This window comes from Haliotis rufescens, unplaced genomic scaffold, assembly GCF_023055435.1.
Source record: "Haliotis rufescens isolate VD_foot unplaced genomic scaffold, xgHalRufe1.0.p SCAF_15, whole genome shotgun sequence".
In the NCBI taxonomy this organism is placed as follows: domain Eukaryota; kingdom Metazoa; phylum Mollusca; class Gastropoda; order Lepetellida; family Haliotidae; genus Haliotis; species Haliotis rufescens.
Window position 1 is genome coordinate 30,287,410 of NW_025963835.1, and position 17,281 is coordinate 30,304,690.

At 39.3% G+C, this 17,281-nt stretch overlaps 1 protein-coding gene across 4 annotated transcripts; it reads right to left on the bottom strand.

Annotated features, from left to right (window-relative positions):
• Positions 1-1,225: 1,225 nt before the first annotated feature.
• LOC124131956 (immune-associated nucleotide-binding protein 9-like) lies at positions 1,226-16,778 on the bottom strand. 4 transcript variants are annotated; one of them, XM_046495499.2, is made up of 3 exons: positions 16,649-16,778; positions 5,798-5,887; positions 1,226-2,602 (listed from the first exon to the last, which is right to left on the bottom strand). In XM_046495499.2, exons 2-3 carry the CDS (start codon positions 5,879-5,881, stop codon positions 1,727-1,729), a joined length of 960 nt encoding a protein of 319 aa, XP_046351455.2. In that variant the 5' UTR covers positions 5,882-5,887; positions 16,649-16,778; the 3' UTR covers positions 1,226-1,726. The 4 variants fall into 4 exon arrangements, with proteins under 4 accessions (XP_046351455.2, XP_046351454.2, XP_046351453.2 ...); XM_046495498.2 differs by having other exon boundaries at positions 16,561-16,755; XM_046495497.2 differs by having other exon boundaries at positions 16,407-16,755.
• Positions 16,779-17,281: the final 503 nt, after the last annotated feature.

A 17,281-nucleotide genomic window follows, 5' to 3' on the forward strand; every position in this document is an offset into this window, starting at 1 on the left:
CGATCCACGCAATTGGGATCAATGACATGCATCAACCAAGTCGGCGAGCCTGACCACCCGATCCCGTTAGTCGCCTTTTACGACAAGTATGGTCACCTTTTACGGCAAGCATGGGTTGCTGAAGACCTATTCTACCCCGGAATTTTCACGGGTCGCTTCATACATGTATTAAGTGATGTAAATGTTATGTTACAACAAACACACTGTCAAAACCCATCAAGTTAACAGGAGACAGAGGGACACGCCCCAATAGGGTGGTGGTGTTAGAGATCCATGAACAATGTCAATATCAGGTCTGGCCACCATGAAACCATGAGCATCGATCCACGCAATTGGGATCGATGACATGCATCAACCAAGTCAGCGCGCCTGACCACCCGATCCAGTTAGTCGCCTTTTACGACAAGCATGGGTTGCTGAAGATCTTTTCAGACACTCCAGTGATTATCATCATGAGCATTGATCCACACCTTTGGGATGCGATGACATGCATCAACCAATTCAACAAGTCGGCGATCCTGACCACCCGATCCCGTTAGTCGCCTCTTACGACAAGCATAGTCGCCCTTTACGGCAAGCATGGGGCACCGTTGCTGAAGAATACATTTTGCCCAAACTGCTGTCACATCTCATGTGAACATAAACATGTACAAATATTCTTATGGGTAAGAGACTCAAATAACAAATAACCAAAAGAACGTCGTGGTGAATGTATCTTAATGAAGCAAACAAAAATAACAAACATAACTACAAGAGAAGAGAGCAGCTGAATAAACTAGAGTCTAACATATAATTTTCTAGATATTATATGCCTGTAAAAGAACAGTTGTTTCAGATTTATTGGTTTATCTAAAATATAATACAATATTAGTTCAATGCATATATGTCTTACACTAAGGCATATAATATGCGAACATCATCTATTTCCTGTCGTCATAGATACTGGATTTAAAATTAATATGCAATATAGTCCACGCCCCTGACGCACTCTGTGGGTGTAATTACATGAAGATTGCATTTTTAAGCAAAACCAGGGAGAATTAATTTATTTTTTTTGTTCTTTAACGCCGCATTCAGCAATATTCCAGCTATATGACGGCGGTTTTGTAAATTATCGAATCTAGACCAGACATTCCAGTGATGAATATCATGAGCATCGATCCACGCAATTGGGATCGATGACATGCATCAACCAAGGCAGCGAGCCTGACCACCCGATCCCGTTAGTCGCCTTTTACGACAAGCATAGTCGCCTTTTACGGCAAGCATGGGTTGCTGAAGACCTAATCTACCCCGGATCTTCACGGGTCTCCACACAATTGGGATGCGATGACATGCATCAACAAGTCAGAGAGCCCGACCATCCGTTCCCGTAAGTCACCTTTAACTGCAAGTATGGGTTTCATCTGGAGCTTCACGGGTCTGTTACAATGACTAAATTCTACGGTTGATTCGTTATTATCAACATCGTCCCTAGCACAATGATAGTATTAACCGATCCTCTATATGTCAGTCAGTAAATGGCCACATAATGAATATTCATTTGTTTGTCAGGTATTCTGTCATTCCTCATTTCTAAAGATTTTGGCATAATTGTAATAATGTTTAAATCAATAGCTTTGTAGAGAAGGTAACACCACAGTGCAGAAGCAAAAGCCGTTAAAAAATATGCGGTACACATCTTAAGCACTAGCCTGAATACGATATGAACCCCAGAAAACAGACATCATGCTAAAAAATATAAAAAAGCAGAGCTGATATAGGCTCCAACTGCATCTAGCAATGACCAAGCTTTTTGTGCAATTACTGTTACAACTGTGTTCATTATTCTCCTTGCTATATACTTGACAATATCATCAACATTAAATTGCTTCAAGTGAACACTGATGGGCTCATCTTTGCTTGGTACCCTAGCCTTATCTGTGGTCTGTTCCCTTAACTTTTTCCTAGCAGTTTCAAAGAACTCATTGTTGTAGGGTTCGTTTTCGTTTTCTTGAAGACAAGCATCAATCATCTTAATTAATCTAACTTGGACATGTCTGATACCAAAGGGACAAAAAGCTTTATTATTTACAATCATATAACGGTGTCTATTATGTGTTAATATCCTTTCCAAGAATGTATCTTGATACACCATTTGTCTGAAATCGTCCTCACTGCCTCTATAAGAATCTCCATGGGTAAAAATAACAATTGAATATCTGAAAAAGACATTGTCATCATCAAGTGCAGATGCAAATGACAGAATAGCTTTCTTCTCCTCTTCTGATATACGTGCAACTACACTGAAGACAAGGACGAAAGCATGGTAACCATCAGGGCTTAACGCAATATAAGAGCCTAAATCACGGAATTCCTCTTCATTTGTTTTAGTTATTGTTTTTAAAGAAGTTGTATCAACCACGCTGATGTATCTGTCTCCAATGCGAGAGGTTGCCATTGTCGCCTCTCTGGTTACTGGGCTCATAGAAGATCGAGATTCAAACACATCATAGCCAAGAATCAGGTTTCCGAGGGAACTTTTTCCATTGCCTGATTTCCCAAGAAGAAGAATTCTTAACGGAGGCCCATCAGGAGGCGTTGACAAGATGCCCAAGGCTTCCTGCAAACGAAAACCGAATTGTGCAAGGCTACATCGTGAGATAGACGTTTCGAGATATAGGGACTACTTGGTGCTACTTAATCACAATAATAATTGACAGCTGCATAAAGGCAGAATCCATAGTTCTTAAAACCTTTTTCAAAATTCACATTGAGAATAATATGACGAGGTACACTTAGATTGTATTTACGATGACACGACGGACGTACTGTGTATAGAATTTTAATAGAGTAATGCAAGCAATTGTCAGTCTTTCAGTGGGTGATGGGGGTTTAACGCCGTCTTGAGTAGGATCACAGCCATATTTCGCGCGTCCGTTTTATATGCGTAGAAAGTCCAAAGTGGCACAGGGGTTAGTATGACTTTGATGTAATGCGACGTCTGATATAAAGCTAATAACACAGGTAGAAACTTGGACTAAGCGGGACCTCTCACAGCTGAGGGACGCACTCTACACCAAAATAGCGGACACTTAGACAATGGGGTTATCCGTGCCCCTTTCTCGATTATCCAGTGTGTAATATCCCCATTGTGTTATGATAATAAAGTAAATATCGTGGACCCATTCACAGCAATAACTTCGATTTGAATTCATTGTCAATGACACAACACTACAAGTAGTCATCTAATTAAATTATACAGTTCCTTCACGATTTGTACAAACAGCACCTTGTTACGTTAATGTCAGCATCAGTACGTCCCTCAGTAACATGGGCCTGAGTTGCCTCCATATCAAACATTCCCATTGCCCTTTCTCTCTGTTCCAATGTTAATCGAGGCATGACCACTTTTGGCTACTGGATGTGCCGATGCCAAAAGAACATATTCGTACCCGTTGTATACCAGATTTCCAAACGGGTATTTATTCAATGGTTGTACCTTTTTCCGAGCACTAGGCACATTTTCACACCAAGCAAGTGCATTTTGGGCATGTCAGTTACAGAAATTAATAAGCTGCGTTTAGGCGATACATTTTATTCTATATTAAAGGTCTTTTGGACACTAGTTGAAAATATATTTTAAAATATATTTGAGGTGACTTTTCTTATGTCCGTGAGTTTATACCAATATGTAAATTAGATGATGGGATGAAATGAATGGCTGGGGAAACTAGAATCCAATCTGACCAGTTCTTTACACCACGATTTATTTTCAATTAACAAATATATTTGTTCTCTTTATATTTAACTTCGACCAAACATGAGACTTGTCTTTCTGAGCGACGAAAGACTGATTTCGAGTTATATGGTATGAACATATAAAATGAAAATGCAATCATGAATTATCCTTTTATTATTATCCCCTGAAAAAAACTCCACTCGAGACACAAATGTAATATAAACTAAGCGGCAAAAGAAAGTATAGGTTGGCAATTTGTAATTTTCCTAAAAACAGCGATAACTAGTGGAAAGTGGGTATTGGGAATATGACTGCCCAGGAACAGATACCAAAAACACCTCACCAGAACGCGCCACCTTTGACGGCTAGTGCGGTGGCAAAAAATGGTGAAACAGGTTTCCCGCCTATGGCATAAACTGCATGTGCATGTAAGCTGTATAAATGCGTTCGTCTGCAGGGTATAACCACACGTGATGAAAGCACACAAAAGAAATGCTACCACTGTCACAGGAGCAGAGAGAGAGCACCTTGTTACGTTAATGTCAGCATCAGTACGTCCCTCAGTAACATGGGCCTGAGTTGCCTCCATATCAAACATTCCCATTGCCCTTTCTCTCTGTTCCAATGTTAATCGAGGCATGACCACTTTTGGCTACTGGATGTGCCGATGCCAAAAGAACATATTCGTACCCGTTGTATACCAGATTTCCAAACAGGTATTTATTCAATGGTTGTACCTTTTTCCGAGCACTAGGCACATTTTCACACCAAGCAAGTGCATTTTGGGCATGTCAGTTACAGAAATTAATCAGCTGCGTTTAGGCGATACATTTTATTCTATATTAAAGGTCTTTTGGACACTAGTTGAAAATATAGTGGAAAGTGCGTATTGGGAATATGACTGCCCAGGAACAGGTACCAAAAACACCTCACCAGAACGCGCCACCTTTGACGGCGCTAGTGCGGTGGCAAAAAAATGGTGAAACAGGTTTCCCGCCTATGGCATAAACTCATTAAACTGCATGTGCATGTAAGCTGTATAAATGCGTTCGTCTGCAGGGTATAACCACACGTGATGAAAGCACACAAAAGAAATGCTACCACTGTCACAGGAGCAGAGAGAGAGAGAGCCATCAGTAGGGCTGAAATAGGGGCAACACATGTCCAAATTGCCAGAAGGTTTAGTTGTACACCATTGACAGTAGCCAGGCTGATTCAACGGTACAGACAGACAGGGAGGACGCAGGACTGGCCTAGAACCGGACGACCTTGAGTGACACCACTGGAAGACGGTCAGATACGGCTCATTCACCTGTGAAACAGATTCGTAACGGCGACGGCGACGGCAGCAACAGCCCATTAGCCAACGTACAGTACTACGACGACTTCGTGCTGCTGGAATCCGAACGTATCTTCATTTTATAGGAATGGAACTGACTGCTCAACATCAACGCCTGAGACTGTGATGGGCGAGGCAGGTTCGACGCTGGCAAGTGAAAAAATGGCGTCGAGTGCTGTTTACTGATTGAAGTCAGGCCCCATACTGCAAGACTGACTCGGAACTTTCTAAACCAGCAGAACGTTGACGTATTGCCCTGGCCTGTCCACTCACCCGATATGAATCCTATATAACATCTGTAGGACCATCTTGACAGACAGATTAGAGCACGCCATCAGCCTTCCGTCAACAGACAAGAACTGCAGCAGGCCCTCAGAGACGAGTGGCAACGGATTCATTTCCACGTCATCGATGAGGCGGCATTTCACAGCATGCATTGAGGCAGCTGGAGGTCATACACGCTATTGAAGGCAACTGTGTCGACAATGAACTTGTAGTGTGTCTGACAATTTTTTGGTGACATTTCAGACAACTTTTGAAAATGAAATTTCTTACCCCACCAGTGTTTACCTTGAGCTTACATTACCTGTGATTGCACAATTTCATTCAACCTGTGGTTGATCAATCATTTGTTACCCCTCCCTATATAATATTATAATTCACAACAAAACCTCTATTTTTTTATCGATCCTGGAACTCGACCAAAACTTTCTTTTGTTTACAATGATACAACTTACCAGAGTCGACTCTTTTGCCAAAAGGTGATACACTACGGAAATAACCACAGCCATCACAACCGTCATTACTGCAGAGGACAACATCTTGCTCTGAAAAGTACAGAAAACTGTGGACAGTAGGGCTGTTTCGCTGCACTGAATGTCGGAAGATATCTTGAGGTGGCGTTTCAGAAGTGGTAGTATTAATAAAGCTAACCTGCTTGACATGGATTTATTGATCCAGGTTGTTTAGTTGCATCGTCACAGCAAAAAAAATGCAGTTTCCGGTATCCGGATACCTGCCGGATACCACCGGACACTTACCCAAAACGCGTCCGGGTATCCGGTGTCAGATACCTTGCCGGATACCAGATCCGTGGTATCCGGCATGGACACCTCACCTGAAAGTATGCCACCTGGAATCCGGGTATCCGGCACCGGATACCTCACCGGATACCTCAATCTGGGTGTCCAAGGATCCGCACCGGATACCAAGAATCCGGCACCGGATACCTCATTCTGAGTTTCCAAAAACATGTCACAAGTTGGGGGTGCATTTTGTTCAATTAAGTGTGAAACACCTAAATATATATTGGAAACTAACCATGAAAATTGAACATTGCTGAAGGTATCCGGCAGGTATCCGGCAGGTATCCGGATGCAATTTTTCGAGATGTCTTATTTCTGGTAAATAATGTTAGCCTGGGCATATCAGATAGCTGTAGTAATATTCTGTGTCATTTTAGTTGTAAATATCCCCTTAAAGTTGAGATCTATGGGCATGTACTTTTGGAGAAGACAATATTTTTCAATTTCATCTATAATTCGTTTTAGATGTTAAGCTGTTAATGCACAAACATCAGTTCTAATACATGTATGATGATATCCTTAAATTTCATGTTCAGACTTCCAGATTATTCTGAGTGAAAGTATAAACTCATCGACTGTGTGCTCACTTGGGCCTTTGGTCCTAGTGAGATGATAATATGATTATTTGTAAAGGTACAAGTACTTGTTATGAGCATACCAGCTTCATTTAAGTTTGAAACACAATATGCCTCACTCTGAGGGTGACATGTACCAGATTTCATCACACTACAGAGAGCTGTTCCTCAGTTACTGTGAACATTTTTACTGAAAGACATTGAAAGCTAATTTGACCTTCAATATCAGTTGCGACTATTTCAAAAACAATTGTAAAGTGCTTCATTCAGTGTAATATTGACAAACATATGACAATGATATACAACTATGTGTATAAGAGTTATTTAGACTTCTGCGGGAAAAGGCACATTAGAGAACAAGAGTCATCAGAAAGATGACATATCCCCCCGGCAGCTGTCTGTAAAGTAACCACTAGTGCATTTCTGTATGTAATGAGTCAACAGTTGAATGTTCTTTAAGAAGCATACATTGTTTACCCACAAAAGATCCACCATGGTCGCATCCATATGAATGCCAAGTTTCGACCAAATACATTGAATGTTTTTCGAATTCTGCCCCAGAAATGAACCTCATCCCCAATTGAGTCTATGTCCAACTTGATTCCATTAAAAAAAAAAAATTAAAAAAAATGAGAAAAATCCCAAAATTTGAAAGGCACCACTTCAGTATGTGCATGATAGCTTTGCCAAGTTTCGATCAAATACACTGAATGGTTTTCGAATTCTGCCCCGGAAACAAACCCCATCCCCAATTGAGTCTATGTCCAACTTCATTCCATAAAAATTTAAAAAAATAAAAATTAGAAAAATCCCAAAATATCAAAAGGCACCACTTCAGTATGTGCCTGATAAGAGTTGCCAAGTTTCGATCAAATACACTGAATGGTTTGGGAATCCTGCCCCGGAAAAGGAAATGATTACGGACGGACAGACGGACAGACAGGCTGATCACTATATCCCCCGTATTATATGCCGGGGGATAAAAAGTAAGTGTATGACCTGTTGCCAACTTCTATCCCTGCCCTAAGGAAGAGTTTGGCCATTAACAATTTTTTTGTCTGGCTGTGACATTGACCTTTGACATAGGAGATCAATGTGTTATTCCAAAGATGTCCAAGCAATGCATGGTTTTATACGATAACTGTGGCTATCAAACTGAGGCAAAATATTGGAAAATCCCCATTTACACAGCTGGCTAAAGAAACAAACAACAAACAAATTATCAATTTCTTTTATTTATATGCATATATCACACATTGAACAGTGTTCATATAATGGTTCCTGATGCAGTATGCACTTTCCTCCTATTCTTCAATACTCATAACAGCGCGGGATAACTGTTCGCTTGAAAGCATCAGCAGACCATGCTCACCAGTTCAGAGTTACTTGCCCTCAAACATCCTTTTCCTTCTATATTGCCATGGAAAAACAGGAACCAGGATGAGGGGAGGCCAGATGGGCTCTATCCCTGTTGCATTGTGTTAGTAGAATTGTGAACATTCTATTTGGTGTTTGGGTCCACATTTATAGACAAGTAGTCGCAAACATCATTCCTTTCAAGTGATTACCACATGGCCAAAGACAATAATTTCTTCAACGTCCTTGAAGGATCCCACTCCGACTTGGCATTGGTTGGTCTTCTCACATTTGCCTGACCACCCTTTGTGAGTGTGTCCCAGTGTCAATTGGCATATAACTTCTCGGTAGGCTCCCATTGAAATAACAGGACTCTCCTCATCGCTGTCTGCCAATCACTTCGGATATCTGGAAGGGTCCTTCCAGACTGTCAACCTGTCATCCGGGTATCTCAAGCTGGACTTCAGTTTCTGCAAAATTATGTATAAAGATTGTAGCAAAAGAAAAGAATTGTTGCAACATGTACTTACAGATAAAAGGCAGCAAATTCACTTAATTTATCATCTTTCAGTTTTGTTATATACCAAACATTTGAGATATATATTGTTCCATGCTGATGAGTTGAAACAATCATTAACTGACATCTCTTAAAAATGTTCCTAGCAACCTATGCTTGCCATACAAGCCAAAGTAATAGATGAGGTAGCAAGTGGGCTCATTGATCGCTCGTAATCGTACCCAATAACATGGGATGTTGTCCTTAACAGTCATCATCGGTGCTTCTGGATCGAGCTCATAACATTAATCTCTGGTTTGTCTAGTTGAGATTTGAGATTTGATTAATTTATAATCCTTGTCATTTAGCCGAACTATTGCTGGATGTGGTGTTAAATGAGTGAAATGGGTTTAACGCCTCTTTGAACAGTATTCCAGTTATATCACGGCATGTAAGCTTGATGTGGGAAGAAAGCCCGAAGTGATGCAGGTCTTACATGTTTACCACTTTGATGAAACCCACAAGCAAGTGTATGATGCTACCCTCGATTCAAACCCACGACCATCGGTTTCTGTCAAGCCCAAGAGATGCAATTATGCACAGCAAGTTGTACTGCCTTTGATAATTAGGCCATCCATGCCAACAGGTGATAAAGAACAAGCAAACTGAAGAAATATTTGCAGAATAGCTACATGGACCAAACAGAATAATTTCAAATATTTACCACTCACTGCTACTCTTCTCTTGTTCCTCATTACTTCCCTTTTTCCATTGATGCTGTGCAGATGACTGACTCATTCATTCATCCAGACATTCTGCAAACATAAGTAGCATTCACATTAGAGAAATGTCCAAACTGTACATGCTGTACATTGAATTCAATTGAAAAGGCCCCAGTTGAGTTTCCAACTTAGAACTGTCCTTATTAAAATATTTCATCCCAAACATTCAGAGATAAAACATAACCCCATATTTAACAACTGTCAAACAATTATTTGACAACAAAGCCAGGGTCATTCAACATACACTTTACATAAGGAATCACTTGTTACAAAAAAGATCATCGCCAAGGTCAGAGTCATTCCATGAAATATTGAATGATTAAGTTATGAAGCTTATACAAAACAAGGACATAACAGTGTAATTATAACAATATCCTAAGCGTAAAAAAAATAAAGTCTTTGGTGGCCAATATTGTAAATTATAATCTGTATTAGCATCCCACGAAAGTTAAGAGTTAATAATCGTTCCTAGATCTTGGTACTTTTCTTCATTATCTATAAAAAAGCGGATCTAATTTGGATCATCTTGTTTTGACCACAAATCCATTACACCTCTTATGCTAACAAACAGTTGACCATAATACTTAAAAAAGGACCCTTGGCGTTTACGGTAAAGTATGTAGAGCAGGAAAATATCTACATCAACCCGTTCCATAAGATCTCTGCACAGAAATCATAAGGCCTCGAAGCCCTGCTACGTACCTGGCAATGCCAATCGCCTTTCCAAATACTGTTGACTTCCGCGTTGTGGATGGCTGAGAGGAACTTCGGCCGGCATTTCCGTGGTGGAGGTGAATGAGAACAATGTATCGATACACGAGGTAAGCTTATCGTAATCAAGAATCACAGTGTATATCGATACACGAGGTTTGTTTACATCCATGTTCTAAAATGGCGCCCTGGACCGTAGGGGAATATGGGTAAAATGGCTTGTTCCGGGTTAACACTAAGCTGGGCCCCGTCTCTAATATCACATTATTGTTTGACGCAAGTTGGCGACGCGCATAGGGAGCCGGGAACCAGGTTAACACGACATAAGCTGGTCCCCGGCTCTCTATGCGCGTCGTCAACTTGCGCCAAGTTATATTAGAGACGAGGCCCAGCTTATACACTGAACACGATCGGTCATTTCGTCAAAACTGGCCAAATATTGAGATTGCAGCTGAGGTCATGCTGGCAGCTGAAGTGACACATTAAGGTAAGGAATATGTGAATATTACAATGATCACGTATTAAAGTAATTTACCACATGTAAGCCTGTCACATGTGACACATTAACTTTTATAGCCAACATGTAAGTAAATGTATGATTATATTTTTATATGACAAGTAGCCTGTCTATCATATGTTAGTATATGCTTATGTATATAATGTAGAAATATGTTTACTTTAACTGGATAATTTGTATGCTAATGTGACTCACTGTCTTATTTCATATACTCCCTGTACTCTGTGAGAGTGATTAATAGCCTCAACATATTTTTCCAGATGTGAAGAATCAAGAACAGCTTTAATGACAGGGAAGTTTTGCATCAGAGATCATCGTGAAGTGGAAGAAAAGACATTTTAAGGGTATGAACATTTTCACTTGAACTAGTTGAACAATAACCATGATGACAACTTTATCATGGGGGAATTTTTGGTGGTGGGGTAGCCTAGCGGTTGAAGCGTTCACTCTTCGTGCTGAAGACCCAGGTTTGATTCCTGCCACATAGCTGCGATATTGCTGAGTGTGGTGTTAAACATCAAACAAAGCTAACAGCCGCATACTTACTCACGTGGGGATTCCAGGTTGAAGTAAGTCCCCATCAACATGATCAACCTATGCTAGTTGTGAGAGATAACTTAATGGATCGGGTGATCAGCCTCCCTGACTTGGTTGATCCATGTCATCGTATCCCAATTGTGTGGTTCGATGCTCATGATGTCAATCACTGGATAGACTGGTCCAGACTTGATTATTTACAGACCGCCGTCATATAGCTGGAATATGGCTGAGTGCAGAGTTAAACAACAAACACCAACATGATTCTACAACATGCTCTTGTGGATACCATTTTGAAGATCCTACACATAACTTCTTTTCGGGTCTTAACTATTGCAATATGTTCTACTACATGTGTTTTAAACATTTTTTTTTTTTAAAGTGAACTGGATTTGCAAACAAGCCGATGGCTTATCTAAATGATGCTGAAATACAAAATAAGTATTAATAAAATACTAATTCTATACTATTGCAAACTATCAGTTGAGCAATAATGTAATCATCTGATTATAAGTAGATAATGAAGGAGAAGTCCATATTGATTAAATGTACCAGATTCTGAGATAAATGCACGTATTGATTGATTTATTTCAATGTTTTCCTGTACATAATTTTCAACAATTCCATATAAAGCTTTCTTATATCATATCCATGCTGTATCATAATACCTATTATTTCTAATAATAGCATAATTTGGACACACAAATAAGTAATGAATGGTATTTTTATAACAGGTCCCACACATGCGGGATAGGTCATTTGACATGAATCAGTTTTATGTGAATTTAAATCACTACAAGCTGATCTGAGTCATGAAAGGATATGCCTTCGATTCTGTGAAAATGGAAATGCTAAAACATCTCCCAATATTAACCATGCTAATACAGAATCTGTTCACTTGTTTTTGTATGTAAAATATTTTTGAAGGATTACATCCATTTAATGATTGTTTGTATGTGTGATATGCCAGTAGAGGTATATGTGTACAAGCATGTGCATACACATAAAAAACAATTATGTTTGTTTGGCTAGGTACCAGTATATGAATAGGTTGTTTAGTGCGACTTGTATATTAGCATCATCATAGTTTCAACAGACAGTTTATGTATATCAAATGTTAAATGTCTTTGTAGGGAGAATTGCATATCAAAACTGTCATTATTTTATTACTTATGAGTAGAACTTTTTAAGTATCTGGCATGATACATTTCCTTGGTCCACAGACACATGTTACCAGTAAACTGACTTGATAAGTAGCATAACAGTCAGTGTGGTTGGAAACTAATTAAGCCGTCACTACTCAATTAAGTAATTAACAGACAAATGCAAGTGATAATACCCACCTGACACTAATTGCCCTGTTAATCCCTAATCCACCATGAGTTGACATTGCGCTCATCTTGCTAATGAGCTGTTGTGAGCGTAACGAGATGATAAACATCAAAGGTGGGGCAGGCTTTGATCAAGTGTTCTGTAGAAGAGATTATGTCACTTGTTTAATGTTTATTTAGGATTAGCTACATCCCTTGATGCGACCAAGACCATACTTGAGGTTATCAGACAGTTTGTCTGGATACAGCCTGATGTCTCAACTGTACTTATTGGATTCTGCCTTGTAGCAAACTATATGTGTGACAAGGACTTTGACCACTCTGTGCAGATGCATAACAATGCATAATGAACTTGGGGTATGATTCAATTATGTCACACAAGTCAAAGATAGGTTCCACTGTATTTAGAAACAGACGATAGATGCAATACTGTGTAACTTTATAACAATCAAATGATTTACAATTACCCTTGAAAAGTTCCCAAACCAAATAGAACTACTTAAATTATGATTACACTTGACCAATATATTTGGCAGTTTTTGCCGTTATTGTTAATCTGAATTAAAGATAGGATAAATGATAAAAATATCATAATGCATATCACACACAAGTGTGTATTATACGCAAATAAATAAGTCTTGTATACATTGATTAATTGGAAAGGGTCCTAATTGGGATTGTTCACTAGCCAATATATTAGCAAATATTCCCATGGGCACTTATTACAGCGAGGCGCTTATTACGTCAAATACTTTAGTTCTGTTTTTATGTATAAGAACCTATTTTATGCAATTTGCATTGCCTTGTTTACCTTTCCTTATGTTTTGATGTAATGCAAACATTTGAGAAAAATTCAGGTGAGCCTGCCTTATGGCACTACAGGAATTGTTTTCAGAAGATCAATTACAATTTTGTATTTTCTGTACAATTTACTGTTTGCTATGGCTTTTAAACATTGGTTAACATGGTTTGGTTAACAGTTGCTTGATAAATTGTCATTACCTTACTCATTGAGAAACCAAATTTTTACCCTTTGTCAATATATGTGTGTTTCTTATATTTTTAATAACAAGCTTTTAAAGATGTTATAAATTGTTTCAGGCACCTGGATTTCACAATGACACCAGATCAGACAAGTCATACAAAGGACTCTCCGGATGATGAATAATCCTCCCCAGAACAACTAACAGGTTCACCTCAGAAAGTGATGATTCTGAATGAATAATGCCACATCAGTGTGATTCTGTAGGTTGTTTTATTACGACATTAATCAAGTCTAAAGGAATCAATACCACAGCAGTGAGACTGTTTATGTGGTGTACACTGACGCTGACTATACAAATCTGAATGACTTTTGTGGTTTACTGCACAAACATAATTGACTTTAGATATTCTTCTACCTTGAAATTCTTCTGAGATTTGACTAATTTGTTTATTTAGAAAATGGCATTGAAGCATCTGTTTCTGTTTTTGAATGTTCTTGCAAACACCTCTGGTTACTGAACCAATGAAATGTCATAAAATCAATAAATATGATTTTTTATCTTAACAATTTTTTTGTTTTGCTTCTTTAAAGAAATATGATATTGATCATTCGTAACATAGGTGCTAACATATATCAAATATACTAATGCCCTGAATGTTTTCCTACAAATTAATACAGCTCACTGAACGAAGTTTTTAGTTCCATGTCAGTAGAAAAGTTACATTGATATTTTTATGTACCAGTACTTTATTAGATGTTTTCTGTGGATGCCATTAGTCTTATGCACCCATTTGGGTTAATGATATTCTGTTTCAAACTTCAATGAAACTCGTCTGTCAAGATGTAACAAGTATTGATACAGTTCCAAAATAAACTTTTAATCTCACCAGGAACAAAGGCCCAAGTGAGCACATAGCCAATGACTTTCATTTTTTTGTCAGAGTGAGTATGGTGTTATGCCACTTTATGAGCAAAATTCAAACAATATTATGATGGGTGACACCAAGCAATGTACCGATGTGGTGAATCGAATGCTTCAACCACTAGGCTAAAACAAACTGGCAATATGAAGATGATATGTAAGGATACCATCATACCAGGACTGAATGCTTTTCATTTAATACGCTGAACATCTAAATTGAAATATATATGAACTTGAAAAATGTTTTCACCAAAAGTACATGCCCATAGATCTCAACTTCAAGGGGATATTTACAACTAAAATAGCACAGAATATTACTACAGCTATCTGCTATGCCCAGGCTAACATTATTTACTAGGAGAAAGACATCTCGAAAAATTGCCTCCGGATACCTGCCGGATACCTTCAGCAATGTTCAATTTTCATGGTTAGTTTCCAATATATTTTTAGGTGTTTCACACTTAATTGAACAAAATGCACCCCCCAAATTGTGACATGTTTTTGGAAACTCAGAATGAGGTATCCGGTGCCGGATCCCTGGACACCCAGATTGAGGTATCCGGTGAGGTATCCGGTGCCGGATACCCGGATTCCAGGTGGCATACTTTCCGGTGAGGTGTCCATGCCGGATACCACAGATCTGGTATCCGGCAAGGTATCTGCCACCGGATACCCGGACGCGTTTTGGGTAAGTGTCCGGTGGTATCCGGCAGGTATCCGGATACCGGAAACTGCATTTTTTTTGCTGTGCGTGTATTTACAGTTGAATAAAGAAGCCTTCATACACTATTAATAAAAGCATATCCTATCCTACCGGTAGCAACCACCACGATAAGCAGAAAAACGTAGGTGTTTGTTTCTTGTCTGACGTCTGTTGTAAGACCTTGACCACTGAAAAGACTGGTGAATGTGTCAAAATAATCCAGGGCCACAAAGGAGATACGCGATGTCAATGGACTGCCTAATTACCAATTTTGTAACCCGTGAAGACCCGGGTAGAATAGGTCTTCAGCAACCCATGCTTGCCGTGAAGGCGAGTTTGCTTGTCGTAAGCTTAAGAGGCGACTAACGGGATCGGGTGGTCAGGCTCGCTGACTTGGTTGATGCATGTCATCGTATCCCAATTGCGTGGATCGACGTTTATTATTTCAGTCACTGGATTTTCTTGTCCAGACTCGATTATTTACAGACCGCCGTCATATAGCTGGAATATTGCGGAGTGCGGCGTTAAACAACAAATAAACAAACAAACTAATTTTGTTGTGAAACATGATAACATACTGCGTTACGGACAAAATCTGAACGGCGATTCCTTGTAGCTCAGCCTATCTCAAATACCAGCTAAATCTGACATATCCATTGTGCAGCAATTATACTCATTTGGCACACCTGTTTTACCTTTGCGAATTAATCCAATCAATTCAAGTGTGTGGGTGACTTGGGTTTAACGCTGCTTTGAATACTATCCCGTTATACCACGGCGTTCTATTTAAATGATTTACGGGCATTCGACCAGGAAACATCTGTCTGGTGTAGTTACCGATAACGATTAGAATATGGAGGTTATAAGGTGGATGAATGAATGAAAATCAATCTGTCTGCATGCGCAGTAATTACTGTTATGATTAGAATATAGAGGAAAACACAGGCGTTTGTAACGCAAAAAATAGCAGCTACAAGATATATGGTCACACCCATCGTTAGTATACTGTGTAAAAAGAAAGAGAAATAACGAGGCCAAGTCATTAAGTTCGTTCGAGGACGAATTCAACAATGTCAACTGTCAATACCCTATCAAACTATACACTCATTGCATGCCAATACATTAAGCTACACATTGAGACGTAGATCATGAAAATCGAAGCCATGCTTTTGGAGATCAAAATATCATGATTTTTCGGATCGGAGCCAAAATCCCTGCTCGGAATTTGTACCGATAGTTTAACAAAAAAATTGGTTCATTTGTTCGGTACACGAAGACCACGAGACAACGCGGCCATCGTCATTTGTTCCGCGACACATACCTGATGGTATAATGCGTTTACGTACATTAATTCGTCTCAATAAATCCTTTGTCGTGCCCCGTCGGCCATATACAACCTTGGTCTTGACACACCCTGCACTTAGTGAGTCGGCCTCGTAGCTGCAGTTGTTTGTGCGTTACAAGCCCCTGTGGAGGCGAAAAGTTGTATGTCACACTCACCTGGCCCGGCGAGGGAAATCTGTCTAGTGTAGCTGATAACGATGATGGGATTAGAATATGGAGGTGAGAAGGCGTATATAACACTCACCTGGCACACAGGACAACCGCCGTGTGTATACCCAAACAGGAGCAAAGCGAAAGTAGCGGTGAAAGCCGGAGAAACAGAAGCAGTTCTATGAACTATCTAATTTGGAATTGTATGTGTTATAAATTACAATTGTAATGGCTTTAGATAGGAGAAACCCATGACATGAAGCTACACGTTTGAAGGAAAACGTGACTGAATGACACTTCCCCATAAAGAATGAAATATAGTATGTATCGATTCAGTAAAGCCCATTACTCATGTACCCACCGTAATATTGCTGGAATATTGCTATGCTTGTGTCAGCATGTTTTTGAAAACATAATCTACTATTAATGACAATCAGGACAAGACGTAGTCTGAAGCAGCCTCCGTCTTAATATATCCTGACAAATAAATAATAAATATTTAATTTGTCAAACAACCTTAAACTTATAATAGCACAATATGCAACAAAGAAAACTGTTCCCAAACAGTTATTGAACAGTTTTTATGACGTGTCTGTGGAGGTGTTGCAGGTTGAATCGTGCATTATACTGCAATACAAATACTGCTTATTGGTAACGTTTAATTGGTTAAAATCCATTTACATGTAACTATCAAACCACATGCTTTTCATCTGAGTGTATGAAACTA